Here is a 19,606-nt window from a genome sequence, read left to right as displayed (position 1 = left end):
ACAATAAATCTTTCATTTGGGGGGCTGGCAGATAAAGGTGGTCCGATAACAATGGCTGGGAAAATGAAATGCGCACATTCACGGTGCAAATCTCCCTTAATGGAAAGCCTTTGCTGTCAGCAGCTTTAAATGACACTTTAACATGCGCTATACCTCACTCTGTTTTTACAGTTTTTTATATTGTCATAGATTTTGTCTATACATGTAGATGGAAATGTCTATTAAATGTAGTCATTATTTAGTAATGACATATTTGTTAATTTTAGTCCATTTGACTAAAATGGCATATCTTTTTAGTTGATGAAAAACCACATTTTTGTTGATGGCAACGTGCAAAATGACAAAAATGTGTGTAAACTGTAACAGACCAAGTTTTACCCAAATATTCTATTGGTATTTTAAATATATATATATATATATATTTTTTTCAAATGAAACAAGTATGGATCACATAAATATATCAGAACAAACAAAATACAGTACAATATATGAAAATTTTTGTTCAGCTCCAGAAATAATGTTATGAGTATACTTAAGTATTAACTTGCTGTATAATGAGTTCTTTATGCGTTTGAAATGCACTTTTCAAGTTTCAAAAACTCTTTTGGATATTGGCAATGGCACATTCACTAAGAATGTTACTTATTCTGACTAACACATAACTTAGCTCAAGTGGGTCAATTGCCAAGCTTGTTTTTTCATCATATTTTCATGAACAGTTTGTTTAATTAAAATTGCTTAATGATGCTTATTTTTCGTCTCATCTTTGTTATCAAAGATGAAATTTAAAAAACACCTTTGTCAATGAAAATTTCCATCAGTAATTAAGCTGACGACATTAACACTGCTCTCTCTCTCGCCACCAACCCCCTACACCCCTACACAACCGTACTGCTGGAAGGAGAGTTCAAGGTTTCATTCTTCATTCAAGTGCCTTCTCTTTGTGGTCACCATGTGCCTTTGTTAATTTTCCATCTTGTTCCATCTCAAGGGGACTAAATGTAGAAGGGGTTGACGCTATATGTCGATACCGTGTCCCTGCTGATTGGCTCAGTGCCCAGATGTGCATCATCCAAAGCCAGCGTGATTAAACATACTATTCCCCAGGGTCAATCAGCCCATTTGTCCACCCTTTATTATACTGACCTATGCACTTTACAGGTGCAGAGCTGAAGCCCTTCCAGTCCTCCTGGGGCCCTCAAGAAGGGCTGAGACCACATCAGTGCTCAACGGGACAAGATAAATGTTAGCAACCCACATCACATTTTAAAGACATAGGAAAGTGAGAGAAATTAAACTGCTCTTTGGAAGCCTGCGACCACACCAAGTCAGCATTTAACCTACTCGACATGCGCCGACTATGCCATGGGCTGCTTCAAAAACAGGGGATCAGCAAATAAAAGACCAATGTTTAGTGTTACACTGTATGTATTTAAAGGTTAATTACAAGGCAAAATGAATGAGATTTAAAAAAGCTTTACATTTCTAAGCTAGTTCATCTTTTTTAAAGGGTTCTTTTTTTGGGAGTAAATTTATAAAAGCATGCAATTTTTCACAGTTATTAAGCACTGAGGTTATTAATATGTCTTTGTTCTACTGGAAGTCAGATTTTCACATTTCCTACATTACAGCATGCCTAACTCAAGAATCCTCATTACTTCAAAGGAGATGAGATAGCATCTTACAGTATGTTGATCACAGAAGGGCTTTTGGGACAGGTATTTAATCTTCTTATACTCCATTTTCCATTTGGTTATATAAGATGATAAATGTCTTAAATGTGCATCTAATATTGATTAATTGTTTCCCAAGTTGTTTTTTCTTTTGTTAAAGACACATAAGAACAACACCAAAGTATTTCCAGTTGGCCCTCAGGCCATCCCATCATTTATTAAACAGTGAAATAGCTGTGGAACTACAGATGACGAATCACTTTGCTTTTGTGTCATTCTTAAATTCAGAGCTGAATTGCATTGGTGGCGTAATGAATTTCGACAATTAATCATGGCTTTCTCAAACCCCTGGATTTATAAAATTCTTGGAAGACATTTTTGTGTGGCTATGTTAGAAAACTCTCCAGTTTAGTAGAATCCAGATTTGGTGAAATGCCCTTGTTTAAAGCTGCCTTAAGACATGCTACATCCAAATGTTCGTGGGGAATGAATGTTAATAGTATAATGCCATTTAAAAAACCGTTTGAATAACAATCGATAGATTATATATTGAGAACATTTCAATTTCATTTTAACTCTTATTTTTTTCAAAGTATACTGAAATAAGTCTCCACAGTAATCACTTGTACATTTCCCCCATCCCATCCCTGTTGTCATACTGTATTATTGCACTGAGATTGTATTATTCCACCTCTAGTCCTCCATCAACTTTTTTGCTTGACTATGTTTAGCATTTCCCAGTGATTCTCCCTCATGGTTTGAGAGAAACTTTAAGTACTTGAGTCTGGAGATCTTCTCCATGGACTTCACACCTCGGACTCCAAACTCGACACCCTACCCCAGGGCCTTGGGGCATATGGGCTGTGAACATTACGTGCCACCAGAACCTGTCTGCGGTCCCTACGTGCGGAAGAAACCGGCACAGTGTGCAGTGACTCCTCATTTGAGCGCCCAGCCCCTTCAATAGTGGTACTCTGGTACAGTACAGGTCTGCTTCCTAAACGGGGCACCAGGGCAGCATTATCCGGGCAATGGTTGGTGCATGGAAACAGGTGGCACATGTCTTTAGAGTGCTCATGAACATGAGCGGGCCCCTGCGGTAGAGGACCCAAGTACACAGGCAGGTTTGTGTACGAGTTCAGGTATGTAGAGTAGTGTCCTTGCACCAGTGTGGAAGAAGAACGACGCAAGGCTGCCGTATTCTGTAGAATCGCCTCCCGGTATGAAGGAAGGTGGATAGACTTTGAGTACTTGAGCTTTTGGGGCTTGTAAGGGTAGGAGCCCATGTGGGCTGGGTCCAGATAGGCTGGCTCCACCGCCATGTTGTAGCGAAGGTTATTACCAGCACTTCCATACATCTTTGAAGGCTTAGGATTTGTCACTACTACTCGTGGGAACAGGTCGGGCATGTTGATGCAACCAGAAGAAGATGCAGAGGTGGAGGGCTTCTCATCCAACTGCCGAATCCTGTCTCCACCCCACGTGGCCCTGAGAAAAGACGCGCGGCGATTCAGTTTGTCCTTGCCCAGGAGAGGAACGTCATCCATGTCTGGTTCTAGGTACAACTTCATGCAGGAGTTGCAGCTAGAACTCGGTCTCTGGTAGTGGCTTTGCAAGCAAGGTGTGGCATGGGAATGGTTCTCCATGAGGTGGTTGCTTTTAACCTCAGCCATACAAGACTGAGGAACATCATAGTCGTCTCTTCTGCGAGTTTCTGGAGATGCTGCTACGTAGCTGTGGGATCTCTTTTTCCGACCCATGTATGGTTTATGGCTTCCAGAAGCTTCCTGGTGTTCCACAAAGATGTCCGGTACCTGAAAATCACGGTAAGAGATGTAGCGAGAGGTAGGGTGGTGACAGGACTGATCTACAAACACGTGAGGTTTCGGGGCTGTTGGAGGTGGTGGGTCTCTCATTGCAATCTGGGGACTGCTGAGGCTAGATATGGGTAGAGTTCTTTCATAAATGTGGTGGTGGCTGGTGCGTGCAGGAAGAGTGTATCGCAGCGAGGTAGGCCGTGTCCCCACGTGAGGCTTCTCCAGCAAGTGCTGAGGGGTGTTATCTATGTTTTGAGGGTAGGAGGAGTGGTTCCCTGTAACACTGGAGATGCAGGGCAGGCGACTGTGGCTAAAGTCAGTTCCAATGAGGCAGGTAGGAAGACTAGGTCTGGCTGCCTCCGGATCTCGTCGACTCCAGTTCTCTATGGTCTTAGTGGCATTGTCGAGGGAGTTTTCCACTCTTGCAGATGAAACAATGTCCTTGGCGGTTTGGAGCATCTTCAGCATGTTGGCCTGAGTGTAGCTGGTGGTGACATCTGGGTTCTGCATGTTCCCTTTGCGGTCCATGTCTTCCACACCGCTGAAGCAGCTGTAGATACCCTGTAAGAAGCAAATAAGAAAATGAGTTTGGCAAACAAGCATCTTGGAGTGCATTCATCAGTTCTTTGTTGAAGCAGTAGCAATTACACGACAGATTTGGTTAAATTAGTTTGCATTGTCTTCACCTCACATGATCAGAATAAAGTGCCATTTATTGTGGAATGTCTTAAACAATTGGAAAACAAATCCCAGCTGGAATGAGTGGCAAAAGTCTACAGCAAATGGAAAAGTACGTTTAATTACCTGGAGGACAGTCAGTAACTGATTAGACTGTCAAAACTGTGAGTATTATAGTTATCTCATAAATTGTCTGTAATTAGCCAATAGAAAAGGAGTAGCCTATGCATTTGCTAGTTATATTTTAGCTTTAAAGCTGGTCTTCAGTTAAAGATCTGCTTAAGAAAAAACTTTAGCAGCTCTTCTATGACCCAAAGACACTAATGTAATTTTAATGACTGTGCCCTTGACTTTTGGTTCATGGCCTGGAGTTCCCCTGAAAATCAATTTTCACCAATGTTTATGTTTCTAAAGCAGGGGTGGGGAACCTTTTTTTCCATTGAGGGAAATTTTGATTGTGGGTTGAAATTAACATACGCATTCCGTTACGTGCTCACGCACCAAGAAAAAACACTAAAAGGTCTGTCTATTATACAATATTTTGCATCATCATGTCAAATTATCTTTCAACATTATTTTAATTTATTTTGTATTTATTTATGTATTTTTTTTTACAGTTAATTGAATCAAGGCCATTTTGTTTTATTATTATTATTTCTCAAATGGCCTTGCGGGCCAGGTGAAATGGTCTCGTGGACCTTATATAGCCCTGAGGCCTGATATTCCCCACCCCTGTTCTAAAGTCTTGGCTAAAATTTCAAGGCAGATTTAACCTTTCTTAATACAATTCTCATTGGCACTATGTCCTTGTTGGCACATTCTGAATTTAGAGTAGATGAATGTCATTGTAAATTTTTATGGATGAGTTATTAATTATTCTACACCAGGCAGTGGAATGATTTGAAATAGATTGTTAAAACTTTGTTAAAAGCATTAAACATTTGTACATGAAAAAAATAAAAAATAACATTAATGTTAAAGAAAAAAGTACATTTCCACAGAATAACTGAAAAATGTAATAAAATGTACCCTGCTAATAGCCAGTAAGAATTCCAAACGTTCTGACTTGCGAACGGAATGTCGTAACTTCCAGTAAAGCAGATGTTCCCAGGCAAAGACCAGCAGACTGAGACCCATAGCCACCAGAAGCATGTAGAACACTCCAGCCATGTTATCTATGTCGAGCTTCGAGCTCATGACCTCCTTTTTCTCGTTACGACAGATACCAGTCAGCCACACCGTCTGCAGCTTCTGAGTGTCACCTGTGATACATAATACATCTCTGTCAGAAATACTTATGAAGTAGAGCTCCTTTAGCTGAAATTACATGGACAGAATTTTAGAGGGAAAGGGGTGTTTGAGAGGGGTGTTTCATCTACACTGTATCTTCACATACTGTTCTGTCTTCAGCATTAGTATATTATTTTTTGTCATTTTAACATTTTGTCATATTTTAACAAAATATGAAACATAAAAGACTCTTGTATGCTTTGTTGACTTCAGACATTAGAAAGCTCTTCATCCATGGAATTGAATTCAAACTTATCAGAAGAGCTAAGTGAGCTTACCATCAGCAAGGAACTGAAGAAGAGCGAGGTCAATGGGGCGCTTCCAGCGAGATTCTTTTTGAAGGGCGATACCGTAGCCTGTGGTAGCAAATACCTTCCCACTACCGATGGTCACAAGTTTACACCCTTCATCTTTACCGGCCATGTAATTAAGCACAGCTGCATCGTATATGAAGGCATCCAGCTTCCTGTAGCGGTAAAGAAACAATACATTGCCACTGTTAATACATTCATGTTAAACTTTAAGTTAACAACTGTTCAATGTACAGTAAATGTACCCTGTCTTGAGACTGTTGAGGGCATCTTCCACACCTTTCTGGTTGTACTTCACCATGTGGGAGTGCATCTCCGGATAATTGCTCCGTATGTTGCGTTCTGTGCTACCATTGGGTACTGTACCAAACCGAAATGGAGGATACTGGTCTTGCGGTTTCTGGAACTAAAATGGAACATTTCAGCAAGTTAGCATGTTTATCTTAGAAATGTAACTTCATTGAAGGAATACAAGTTAAGCTCAATTGACGGCGTTTGTGAAATAGCATTTAAAAAAAACAAACAATTTACTTACTTGTCCCGCCTTATATTTATGAAAATCAAAACATGATATTACAGTGAGACACTTACAATGGAGGTAAATGGGGCCGTTTTTGGAGGGTTTAAAAGGGCAGAAATGTAAAGCTTATAATTTTATAAAAGCACTTACACTAATTCTTCTGGTAAAACAAAAAAGCTGTTTAAATCGTCGTTTTAGAGTAACAGCATTATGTCGTCATGGCAACGAAGTTGTAAAATTAGATATAACTTTAGACAGAAAAGATGATTTTATCACACTAAAATCATGTTTACACGCATATTGTATACATCTTGTGGCTATACTTTTGAAACAGTGAGTATTTTAACATTTATGAATTGGCCCCCATTCACTTCCATTGTAAGTGCCTTACTGTAACCCAGATTTGTGCATTTTTATTTATTTATTTTAAAGAAAAGGAGGGTGAGCCAAAATACATTTTTGTGGTAATCACCATTATTCCACAAAATCTGCCTTGAACCAGGAATATTCCTTAAAGTCAAAATGAAATCAAAATGAACCATGTTTATATTCTTAATGTACATGTTATTCCAAATAATGAAAATGCTGTTTGTTTTTTGTTAAAATGTATTAACGTGCTCTTTTTAATCTACAGCTGAGCTGTATTAGCATTGTTTTAGCAAGCTTGCAATTTCAAAATTTCAATAAATTCTCAATGTATAGAATCATTTACCCCCATTTAATATTTCACTTGGAAATGTGTCACATTACAGAAGAAAAAATTAGTTGTGAATGGCAATTCAAATGGACTTTAATATGTACAGTAAAAGTGTGAGCTCAGGAACAGAAGTAGTAAAAATTGATTCCTGGATGAGTTACGAAGATAAGAATGAGAACATTTTAATAGATTATTCCACCACTATTCAATAAAACAGTATAATGTCTTTGGTTGGGAACATTATGTTCCTGGAAACAATGATTAATGGTTTTCTTTAAGCTGGATTTCTGTATGTGAATTTTAAGTATTCTCACGATTCTGTATCACAAAACATCACGTTAAACACAATCTAAATCCAAGCAGCAGAGAGAATATAAGTAGGATTAATCTTCAGGAAAACTGGAAAAAAGTTTTACTGCAGTGATAAAACTCAGACTAAAGCCATTTTGGGTCATCAACGCTCTTTCTGTCTCAACCCCCAAGTGCCTCTCAGCCTATTAATTCCCTGCTCGCTCAAATTCTGACATTTTAACCTCTGCTTGTGCTGTACGTTCAATGAGGGGAAACTATCTCACCCGCCAGGCCAAACATCTGTGGAATTTCAATGTTACTTTCCCTTCTAAAATCTCTCCTCATTTCGGCCATGTGCATTAAGTGCTGTTAATGTAATATCAAATAAATATAATACACTCATTAAGACAGAACCTCAGAACTCGAGGAATGAATAATTGTTCTGTAATGTAGGTAACCTTGGTTTAATGAATGAAGGAGAACAGTCTCTAAGGAATGGATGAAAGTGATTGTATTCTGGCTGAGGGCGTATGACAGACTTCGGTGTCAGTGAATGCGTCATTCTAAGTATTTTTGCTGCCGTTCGAGGAAAGAGGAGAGCATAAGTGTTCTCTTTCATCTTATGGCCCTGATGACCACACCAAAAGCTATGTTGCTAACTAAGAAAAAGTACTGCAGCACAGCACATCATCTAGGTATTATATGTCTCCATCTGTTTTGAAAGCACTGTGGTGTGCATTAAGCTAATTTAGATTTATACATCATTTGAGTGATACATTGATGTCACTTAAGTTACCATTATCTCCCTGTACAATAATTAGTGGTGTTTGCCAATGCACTATAACTACTGCAAATACTTAGGGTTTAGAGTTTGGTCTAAACCCCTAACCTTAAGTATTAAACATTGGTGCGTAACTTGTCGCAATATTTGTGCAACGTACATGCATGATACCAACATACCATACCATACAAATCGTGTGACTTGTTTAGGAGAGGTGTGTGGCTGATTTTCTAAACAACTGTACTTATGATTTTCACTTACGGACCATATAACATCCCATAGGTTTACATTGCAGGAGGGAACCGAGTCATATCTAGGGACCAGAATATCATAGACTTGGGGGTGGACTCTTTTGACTTGTAAAAATCTAGTATTAGTAATAATGTTAAGATTTCTTAAATGATTGAACTGCAATTAAAACAGCTCAATAATAAAGCCTTTATGAGGTAAATTATCTTATTTCATTAATTTACCTAAAGTTCCCTAGAAATAATATTCATGTAATATAATATAAAATTAATAAAATATAAAAACGTGGCAGTAAAAAACAGCTTCTATCATCAACCTTTGAGCGGTTTGAAAGCAACAGTGCTTTGTGACTGATCTGTAAGCATTGCCATCAGGCTGTACTTTGCCCTACAAGCATTTTGTTCATTGTGTAATGCTTTCCAGACATAAAAAAAGCATCTTGCTGTCAGTGTTTCTGGGTACTCAGCCTGCGATCTGCAAGCTTTATATGGCTCTATAATTGTGTTGCGGCTCAAAGTCTCACTTTTTCCCCAAAATGTTTCTTTCACAGGTTTTAGGCTTGTCAATTATAACCTCTTACATTATTGCAAGTCACATCGCTATGACGTACTCTTACACTGCCAACTGCCCAACCAATCAGAATTACCCATATGTCTTGATCTCAGACGTATCACACGGTAACAAGATGACTAGTTAGCTAGCTTCCTTAGGCAATATTAAAGGTAAGAAAATAAAGCATATAATACTAGACATACAGATATAATACAGATTATAATCCCTTTACAAAGCTCTATATTAAAGCAATATTACACGAGCAAAAGTGCTGTATGGCCCTACATCAGCATGGCTGTGATTCGGCCGTTCTCTCCTCCACCATGTTCTCCTCACAACGCGGAAACTCCGGTATCAGGTAAGCGCCCTGAGTATGTGTGATTACTCCGTTGGATGTGTCTCTCAGCTGTGATAAACACTAATGCTGAAACTGTTCCCAGCTGTAATAGTGTAGAAGTAATCCGAGCGATCATGGAGTGAGAGACAATGATGACTTCAAAAAGCCGCTCATAACAAATAAAAAATGTCTTTTGTCACCACCTGCTGGCTAAAACCTTTTATGTTTCCCTTTTATGTTTTAAAGGGAAACATAAAAAACACACATCTAGCTATTTTACACATCTGCGCTGCTCTTAAACTTTGATTGCCACAATCAAACAAGTGGAGTGATACAAACAGTAAAGTGTCCAAGTGCTGCTGTTCTGAGACATCAGTACTTTCGGAACGTCTCTTCCAATCAGATTTCAGGACCGGAACTTAACTGTTATATAATAAGTATTAAAATTAAGCTTTTTATAGCCTATATAATCACCAGATGAAGGATTTTGTATATTGTATAAATTTTACCAGATGAGATTTAATTTATTATAATTCACAACATACTGTATGAAGCTGGAGATAAAATGTATGTGCTGTTGGGGCACATTTCTAAAGTCACATTTTTCTTCGCATGCCCTCGCTTTAGTATAGAACACTGGATTATCTAATCAAAATAAGAAAATATGAATTGAAGTGAGGATAAAAATACAGATGAATATTGTTGAAATGAAGAAAGATTTAGATGCAGCAAATCCCCACTAGGTGACAGTAATTATTTTTATTTCACCTTTAGAGACCGCTGTTATACTGTAGAACAAAGCCATTCTAACTGCAGACTCCTCCAGTGCTCCAACCACAGAAGAACATTAAGGAATAAAAAAATAAATAAAACTAAAGTATTAGCATGGATTTTTGCCAAAATGATCCAGAAAGCAACTATCGGCACCAATTAATCGGTAAAACCGATATATCAGTCTATCTGTACTATATTTGGCTCATTACCCTGTTTCATTGAAAGTCTAATGGTTTTGTACGTCTGATTCATGGTCATTCAAGCAAAATGTCATAAATCTGATCAATTTGAAATGGCACATCTCTCCTCAACAAGCCGCAAACCTGACTTGAGGTACCATAGCTGTAGCGAACACGACATGGCACGATTTACATGCCAAAGTTTAATATTTAGCATTAGGAGTTTGTTCAATGTGTGATATGGCGTATTAACAATTTTCTGATGTTGATATCTTGAATGAAGTTGATATATGAAACTTTGGCATCATGCTAATATCTCTACTCTACTTTGTCAATTTGCCAGCACATTTAATACCATTTTTCAAATGGTCCATTAAAATCTTATTATAACAGCACATTTAAGCAATCAGACGTGCAGGATCATGGATATGATTTTCTCTAAAATTTCAACATTTAGTAATACGCAGCATAATTGTGTTGCAATTCTCTCTTCATCAAACTGTATTTCATCAAGAAAGGTCACATATGAACATATTTTATCAAGCACACTTGTAGTTCAAATGACTGACAGCTCCATGCTAGTAAAAACCATGCTAGTAAAATGCCCATTTATCTAAGAAATACACTAGCAGTTTTACTAGCAGTTTTACAGTTCTTACCTTTTTGTCGCTGAGTCCAGAGACAGTGTCGATGTATTGTTCCTGGATCATGAAGGCTGCCAGGTTGGCTGTGTAGCTAGCCAGGAAGATCACAGCGAAAAAGGCCCACACCAGCACCATGATCTTACTGGTGGTGCCTTTGGGGTTTTCAATGGGGACTGAGTTGTTAAAGACGATCCCCCACAGCAACCACACAGACTTTCCGATGGTGAACGTTGGCCCACCTGGATCTAACAATAGGAAAATTGTCCCTCTTCAGGACTCTTGAAGACATCATTTACATTTTGAAACTATATCTGCTGTATCTATCATCTATTTTGACTTTTTGGTTCAAAAGAAGAGGACATCGACATGTAATAACAACTGTCAGGCTAGTCATGTTTGATTAACAGGGTTTTAGGTTGGCACTATTTCTGACGTCCATCACAGTTCCTGGAGTGTCAGTTGAGACAGTGAACACTGACCTTTGGCACTGACCAGACTGCGGTTGTAGCCCACAGGACTGAAGTATTCAAACACAAACACAGTCACTGCCACTACAGTAAGACACATTACGAACATCATCACCCACACCGCTGGGCTATAGGGCTCTAAAAAAAGAGACAGCAACAACTCAGATGAATGAATCAAATAACGCAGATCCCCAATGACGCAGTTGTTACTTCAGTGGGATTGCAAAACCTTTTAAAATTCTGGTTTATGGAGTGAATAGAGAAAGTAAGAGCTGCCACAAAATGAAATGTAAATTAAATCCACACTATTAGTATCCTACTAAACAAGCGAAACACTGATTAAAAGGTTTCTCTCACGCTGACGTATAAGCCTGCACTGTAAACAATTGCTACAATTTAAGAATATAAGATGCTGCATTAAATATTTCTTATAAAAAATACAGTTTATAGTATTTTGTTATTGATTCTGGGAGCTGATGTAAATTTAATTGAAAGTTTCTTGTAGAATTTACAGTAAGATCATGGGGAAATACTGTAAGGCTAATGGATGGCTATGCTACTGCGGCATAGTGGTTAAAGAACTGGGCTGGTTACAAAAAGGTTGCAGGTTCAAACCCTGTAAGGGATAATCTGTGAACTTGATAGTGCCCTTGAGCAAGCCAATTAACCATAGGTTACTCCAGAGGACACTCTCTGTGTAGTAAGTTTCTTTGGATAAAAGTATGAGCTAAATTGACAAATTAGTCATTATGATTATTGTACTTTTTAATTATATGCACAGTATACAAATCACTTTATATTTACAGTAATATTGTTCTAGTTTTACACCTGCTGCATGCATTTAATGTAAAAAAAAAAACAAACAAAAAAAACACATGACCACTTTTACAACAATACTGTTTAAAGTAAGGAAAAGTGTGTATTGTAGGTGTTATTTAGGTGATTTTTCACTATTTTTAATCAACTTCCTAAAAATTGTGCAGTGTGCCAAATGAATTGTTAAAAGTACAAATATTCCACATATTCTTTGAATTAATATGATGTCAAAAAACATATTTACAAATTAGAAAACTGGTTTTAAATAGTTTTAGTGGAAGTACAGTAGAATTACAGTAAAATTCTATACAATTACTGTATTTACTGTTTATTAATAGAACTTTACTGGAAAATTTAGTTAGTTGTTCTGTTTTACAGTAGGGCTGGGTATCACCAAGCACCTCACAATACAATATGTATATCACGATACATATATCAGGATTCAATAAATTGCGATATATAACAATATGAAGATTGGATTGCCATGAGTGAAACCGCAGGTTCAGTTTCAATCCCTCTCATGCCTAATCGAAGCAGTTCTGGCTGCTTTGAGAAACTCTGATGATGGAGTTCGAGTTTAGATGACTTATTCATTATTGAACTGTAGGCCATGACATGAATGCACATATAAATTGATAAAAATATAGATGCAGGGACCATAAGCATTGATACAATATGGTGAAAAATATATATGTTTGTATCGGCACAACACTATTAACAGTCATTTTAACAGTGAAAGGTAGGACTTTTTATTGATTCCACATTAGTTGAAAGTTCTTACCAAGGAAGGCTGAAGGAGAAACAGTTCCATTGCTACGGGCCACCATCACACTGATGCCAGTCTCCACAAATGGCACAGAGAAGTCAATGATCTCAGAACGCTCTTCATTTATTGTCAGAGAGCCAATGGCCATGTCTGCTCGCTTATAAAATACCTGAGAACAAAAGAGCAAAAAATTCCAAGAAATATTATATTTAGTCTGTGAGATTATTATGCAAGAGAGCCAAATTATGACACATCTAGCCGTCTGTATTATATTTCGATGAACTTTTCCTGTAGGTTAACCACACAGGCTTATATTGAAATCTTAAGATTTCCAGGTTACCAAAACCACATTATGTTTCATATATCATTTTAATGACTGCATGAAAAAATATAACTGTACAACTAAGTGTAGTAGGCACAAATATCTTCAAAACCTTCAAGGTTTTCCATAAACCTAGGCTTCCATCCTGATCTTTTGCAAATCAGATTCCTGGGAGTTCCTGAAGTTTGAATGGTAGAGTATGGTGCTAGCAACACCAAGGTCATAGGTTAATTTCCCAGGAAATGCACATACTGATAAAATGTATACTGTACATTGAATGCCCTGTAAGTTGCTTTTGATAAAAGTGTGTACCAAATATGAATGTAAGACTTTATAATCTATAATCTATTTCTGTCCAAAAGTACAACAGTTGGTACCTGTTATAAGTCTTATAATGAGATTGTGGCTTTGCAGCTAATGCATAACAGATATTAAATATAAAATATATTAAAGTAAATGGTATGTTTGTTTCAGCCATCACCTTCCTCATCAAACACAACTTGCATAAAGCTATTAACATCCATATAGATGTCTGTTATTATGGCTGTGCTAGTCTCATAATCACTGTGCGTGTGTGTGTGTGTGTGTGTGTGTGTGTGCCAGTATATTTACAGTCCAGTCACTCTCTATTTTTAAATTTTACCCACATTATGCATAATGCCCTACTGAGCATAATAGTTTTTCTTGGATCCCAGGAAAAAAAAGTCATGCAGAAGCCAATGTCATTCCTAAAACTCCTCAGAACCTGGCGTGCATTAGACGTTGACATCAAGATTATGTACAAGGATTTTTACGTCATTACAATGCCAGTCACGTTCCCTGGAATGCACAACCTTTTATAAGAACTATTGTGGAGTCTGAGAATCTTCTCTCATGAGGATTAAGTTTTGTTTTCTTGTTTGGTTTTACATCACAGATGCTAAACAACTTGTTAAATCGGTTTTCATTAGAATGTGCCATAGACAGATAATAGCCTCATATTAAAAACATAATTATTGTCAACAGAAAACAGCGTTTGCAAACCATTTTACTTCCAGTAGTGTGATGTATTTCAGAGTGAAACAGGATATTCAACAAGAAAAATATTTACGGTGGGACACCTTGAGCCATTTTAGGGGCAGATTAATAGTTATTAATTGTGTTATTCGATCACAGTAAAACCAGGAACATGGTTAGGGTCAATTTTGATTTCATTTTTACTTAAAAAAAAAAAAGAAAGAAAGAAAACTGAAATGTTTTCTCACCTCTCCGATCATACCATTCCAGATCCCACGTACAAGTTTGCCATGTTTGCCATTGGTGACCAGGTAAAGGTCATAAGAGAACTTGATGTTACGAGAAAGCTTTTTCAAAATGTCAATGCAAAAGCCTTTGCAGCATAGTTTGGTGTAAGGTTCAGTGTGTCCGACAATCCTGTGGGAACAGAATGGAGACTTTTTGTTATATTACTGATAACAAAACTAAAATCATACACCAATCAAATGGATTATGAGACAGGTTTTTTTTTTTTTTTTTTAAGGATGTAGTGTGCTAAAAGTAATAATCCTTCTGTTTAGGCTAGATTATACAGTTTTCTTTACAGTGGAGAAAATCACCGACCACTTTATTAGGAACACCTTTACACACTTATTCATGCGATTATCTAATCAGCCAATCGTGTGGCAGCAGTGCAATGCATAAAATCATGCAGATATGGGTCAGGAGCTTCAGTTAATGTTCACACCAACCATCAGAATGGGGAAAAAATGTGATCTCAGTGGCATGATTGTTGGTGCCAGATGGGCTGGTTTGAGTATTTCTGTAACTGCTGATCTCCTGGGATTTTCACACACAACAGTCTCTAGAGTTTACTTGGTAAACTAGAGATCCCAGGAGATCAGCAGTTACAGAAATACTCAAACCAGATCACATTTTTCCCCATTCTGATGGTTGGTGTGAACATTAACTGAAGCTCCTGACCCGTATCTGAATGATTTTATGCATTGCACTGCTGCCACACGATTGGCTGATCAGATAATCGCATGAATATGTAGGTGTACAGGTGTACCTAATAAAGTGCTCGGTGAGTGTAAGTCAGGTCAAGTCATTTTTATTTGTATAGCGCTTTGAACAACACACATAATAATGTCTTAAACTCCTCATTGAGCAGTTTACATTAAAAGCATGATTAACATTTATGCTTTTAAATGTATTTGTCTTTAAGCAAGCCAAAGTCGACTGTGGCAAGGAACTCAAAAATTCATAATTTGTTAGTTAGTGGAGAGAAGAAAAAAAACTTTGGGGAAACCAGGCTCAGCTGGAGGAGCCAGTTCCCTTCTGGCTAAACAGAATGAATATAATGCCAATTTAAGTTCTCATACAAGTCATGTTTTATGTGAGAAAACTGAGTAGATGTTGGTGGGCACTGTTCAAATCTAAATAATATTGATTGAACTGTAAGATGAATGATTAAGTCCATCTACATGCTGAAGTGCATGTTGATGCAGTGGCCTTTTTATCTGGCTGTTGAAGGCTTTAGTTGGCATTCATTTATTGTCCATGTATTGCATTTTAAGTGAGTGTAGTCCATCCTATGACCAAAATTAATATTAATATTATGAGTAAATTTAAGAATTGTATACTGTAGCTATGAACTCACCAAAAGTAATCCAAGGCAAATTAATTACCAATAAACACAACAAGAGAGCCATGCTGGGATACGTAATCAACAAGTGAAGAGTCATCTCATCTGAACTGGTTCATATTATTACAGCATTCCTGTCTTTGTTTGGTGTGGCCTAGTGGTTAAAAAACTGGAGTGATAACATAAAAATTAAACTGAAAATGTAAGTTCAAACCTCATAAGGGATAATCCATGAACTATCACCACTGTGCACTTGAGCAATGCACATTACCCCAGGTTGTTCCAAAGACACTGCCTCATTAAGTGTGCTGTATGTAATGATCAATAAACGTGTGATCTAAAGGACAAAATTTACAGCTACTGTAAAGCTTAGCTATAGTTATACATTTAATGTACATACCAGACTGAATCACTCCTTTGAATGAGATCTTTTCAATGAATCAATCAAACAATTCTGTGCATGAGTGAGTTGTCCAAATTAATCAAACCTAACCGATTCAGTCTGACTCAGTCGTCTAAATCTAAGGGGACACTTCACTCATTTACTGAATTGTTTGACCAATTCATTGAAAAGATCCAATTCTAAGGGTCATTCAGGAATAGATTCTAAACATTCGTGAAACTGTAACAGGATTCTTTAACAGAGAACAATATTAATTTTTTAACAATAACAATATTTATTCAAATAAAACTTGCAAATGCAATCTATTGTGTGCCAGAGCTGAAGAAGAACGCCACTACGGGTAAAGGCATAATCCAACCAAAAGACAACCAAAACAGTACATAAGCACTTAAAGTTATAAAAAAAAAAAAAAAAAAAAAGCATTACCATGTTTCTTTCTTTTTCTTTGGACATGTATACTGGAAGTACCTTGGTAGAATCCCTGAAAATATCACATTTATTATGAAACAAAATACTAATTTGTCATTTTCAGTTTTGTTTAAGGTGATTAAAAGTTGTTATTTTTTTAATAACTGTCCATTAAGTGACAGGATTGTATTAGGGGTTAAAAAGCCCACCTGTTACAGGGACTAAAGGCCCCAATAAAACACATTGTTTTTCTTAAATGGGGTGAATAATTTTGTTATGAAGAATGTTCAGAATGGGCTCACACTGGCTGATCCAATCACAATGGAGATTAATTTGATAATAGGATACTTAAAGGTGTACTCAGTCATTTTTTCCCCATTAAAAAAGTTTTATTCTTAAAGGAATTAATTGTAATGTTGAAACATACGTATAATATCATGACAACTCACATGAGATGAGGACACAAGTTTCTCTGTTGTACTTTATTTGAATATTAAATATAAATATATATATAATAATAAATATATATATTTATATGAGATCAAATTACTACTATTTTTAATATTTCTTGGTAGCAACTTTTTCTAAATGATAGCTTTCATTTTGTCTTCCAAATAGGTCAACAATAAACAAAAACAAGGTACATCATTTCATTCCACATGCCACTAGTTACTCATACTAATTTTTTTTATTATGTTCAGTGCCAATCCATTTGCCACTGTCAAGAAATGAATATAAACCAGGCCATTTTTGTGTAAACGTCTGACATGGAAAATATCTCAGCAGTGGTTGTGCTTCATTAACATTACATTGTTTCCCCACTCTTGGCCTGTTTCCTGTTTTGTTGATTATGAATGTCAAGTCGACCTCACGTCTAATCATGAATGATTAACGAGAGCTCCAATAAAGCCATTCAAACTGTCTAATGGCAGTGATGGAGGCTGTTTGTGCTTCTCTATGGCCAGACAGGGAACAACACTGCATTCTGAATTTGTAACACAGAGTCTTATGGTTATGGGCTGCCCATTTTTAAATTAGCTCTATCCATACACGCATGGCGCTTATTTACATTAAATGTAATTAAGTTGCATTGTAAAACCACTTGAATCAGAAGGGACAAGTACTTCTGATTATGAGGGAATGCAAAGATTAATGGCAAGACTTGAGGGAGAAGGAGAGGACAAGTGACGTCAGTAGTGAGTAGGCGGGTGGGTAGTGGCCGTCACGGCAGGTCCTTGTGTTTAGTCGCAGCTGTGACAGATGGAAGGACAGCCGGGGCGGGCCAAAACAAATCCAACTCAATTTAATCACAAACAAATAAAGGCGGGAGAGAAGCGGCATGCTGGATCACTGGGTTTGGCCAGAGAAGGAATGAGCACACACTGGATAAGAGCTGTTTCAGTATAGAGACTGTACACATACTGACATCATGATGATGCTCAACTTATATGTTGCAGAATGTGCATCCATATGTTACTTGCTCTGTTATATACAGTATATTTAAACAGAGCTGTCTGTCAGTATGTCTTCATATATTATATTTCCATATGCTCACTTTGTCTCTATTTTCTCCAGTTAATGTGTGTTCTGTCGGCCTTGTGGCATTGGTTACTTTACTTGTAAGTAATTTAGAAAAACTTTGGAGCTGTGAGCTAATGGTTAGTACATGCGTGACTGTGATTTCACCAAGATGTGCCTTAGCAAGCACCAGTGATAACTTTGTACTGTGTAGCCATATAGCAACACCTTATTTTCGTTTACTTTTTCACCTTTCAGAAAAAGCTAAAACATAATGCATTGTTGTAAATAAAAGGGCAGCCTTTAACATAACCAATAATATGCCATTTTTAAGCCCCATGACACACTCAAAAATATATTTTTCCCACAGATTTGTGCATTTAAATTTCATAACAAAACTCCATCAAAATGTATTGTATAATATTTAACTTCAATATTAAAATTAAATTCACACCACTTAAAATATTTAGTTATTTTATTTTATAAAAAAATTACTCACTTCAATTTGATGGATTTTTTTGCTGAAATCGAAATGTGTGAATCTTTAAATTATTTTGTTGAGTGCATTTTACTTTGTCTCCAAGACTGTTTTACTTGGGTTCATCCCTACGTGGGAGACACCTTCTGACGCACTCCACAAAATGCTCTATTAAACACACTTAATGTTTATTCTACATCATGATTTTTTTTTCCTGCTGCATCTTTAATAGGTCAATTAGATGTTGATGTTAACTGATCAACTTTATCTTACATAGTTTTACAGAAAATTGAGAAAATGTGAACGTTGCCATATGGCAACACTTCACCACAATGGAAGAATTGCTATGTTGCCATATGGCAACTCTGTACTACAATGGAATTGCACTAATGCATTTTCATATTGGGGATTTTTATGGATTGCGGCATCTATTATATTATTGCATTTATTTATTTATCTGGAAAGGTTTACCATAATATAATTGCACTTATGAATAAAGAACACAATCATGATTTGTATTCTTCTTTTCAGACAAAAATGAACATTGAAATGTTTTATGGAATGGGCAAGAAGAGTGCACAATTAGTTATGATTGACAACAGTGAGGATAAGCTAGGCTTTAGTGACTGTGAAAATTATGTTGATAATCAACGAAGATTGATACTTTAAGAAAAACTAGCTTTGGACTTTTGAAATTTTCCATGGTGTTGCAGAATTGCCATATGGCAAAGTTTCCCTTGTTTTCCCAAAATAAATTTCTATTCCATCTATTCTATTCCATATTCCATTGTTAGAACATAATTCTAACATAACAGAAAATAATCATGAAGCAGAAAGTAAAGGAGGAAGAACAGTAGAGAGAGGAATAAAGACGTTGTGATGATGCTGCAGAACGCTCTAATGCCATTCGCTCTCTAACCTACCCTGTAATCTCTTGACTAATGGTGTGTACCATAAAGGGGATTAGAGGCAGTGAGTAACACTAAACACTTCTCCCACCCACCCATATACT

The 19,606-nt window shown here is 36.9% G+C and overlaps 1 protein-coding gene across 4 annotated transcripts in view; it reads right to left on the bottom strand.

The window, feature by feature from the left end:
* Window positions 1-1,462: 1,462 nt before the first annotated feature.
* Window positions 1,463-19,606, bottom strand: part of grin2ca (glutamate receptor, ionotropic, N-methyl D-aspartate 2Ca) — a 107,446-nt gene continuing 89,302 nt past the window's right edge. For all 4 annotated transcript variants that reach the window (XM_051713703.1, XM_051713704.1, XM_051713701.1 and 1 more), the window contains exons 7-14: window positions 14,409-14,577; window positions 12,858-13,011; window positions 11,273-11,398; window positions 10,809-11,038; window positions 6,015-6,175; window positions 5,737-5,924; window positions 5,198-5,430; window positions 1,463-4,051 (exon numbers count right to left, since the gene is read on the bottom strand). In XM_051713703.1, coding sequence (XP_051569663.1) covers window positions 2,480-4,051; window positions 5,198-5,430; window positions 5,737-5,924; window positions 6,015-6,175; window positions 10,809-11,038; window positions 11,273-11,398; window positions 12,858-13,011; window positions 14,409-14,577 — 2,833 coding nt within the window. In that variant the 3' untranslated portion in view covers window positions 1,463-2,479. The remainder of the gene's footprint in view (window positions 4,052-5,197; window positions 5,431-5,736; window positions 5,925-6,014; window positions 6,176-10,808; window positions 11,039-11,272; window positions 11,399-12,857; window positions 13,012-14,408; window positions 14,578-19,606) is intronic.

The sequence above is a fragment of the Myxocyprinus asiaticus genome, chromosome 13, assembly GCF_019703515.2.
Source record: "Myxocyprinus asiaticus isolate MX2 ecotype Aquarium Trade chromosome 13, UBuf_Myxa_2, whole genome shotgun sequence".
Lineage (NCBI taxonomy): Eukaryota > Metazoa > Chordata > Actinopteri > Cypriniformes > Catostomidae > Myxocyprinus > Myxocyprinus asiaticus.
The sequence above is the reverse complement of the archived record's forward strand: the minus strand, read 5'-3'. Positions and strand labels throughout refer to the sequence as shown.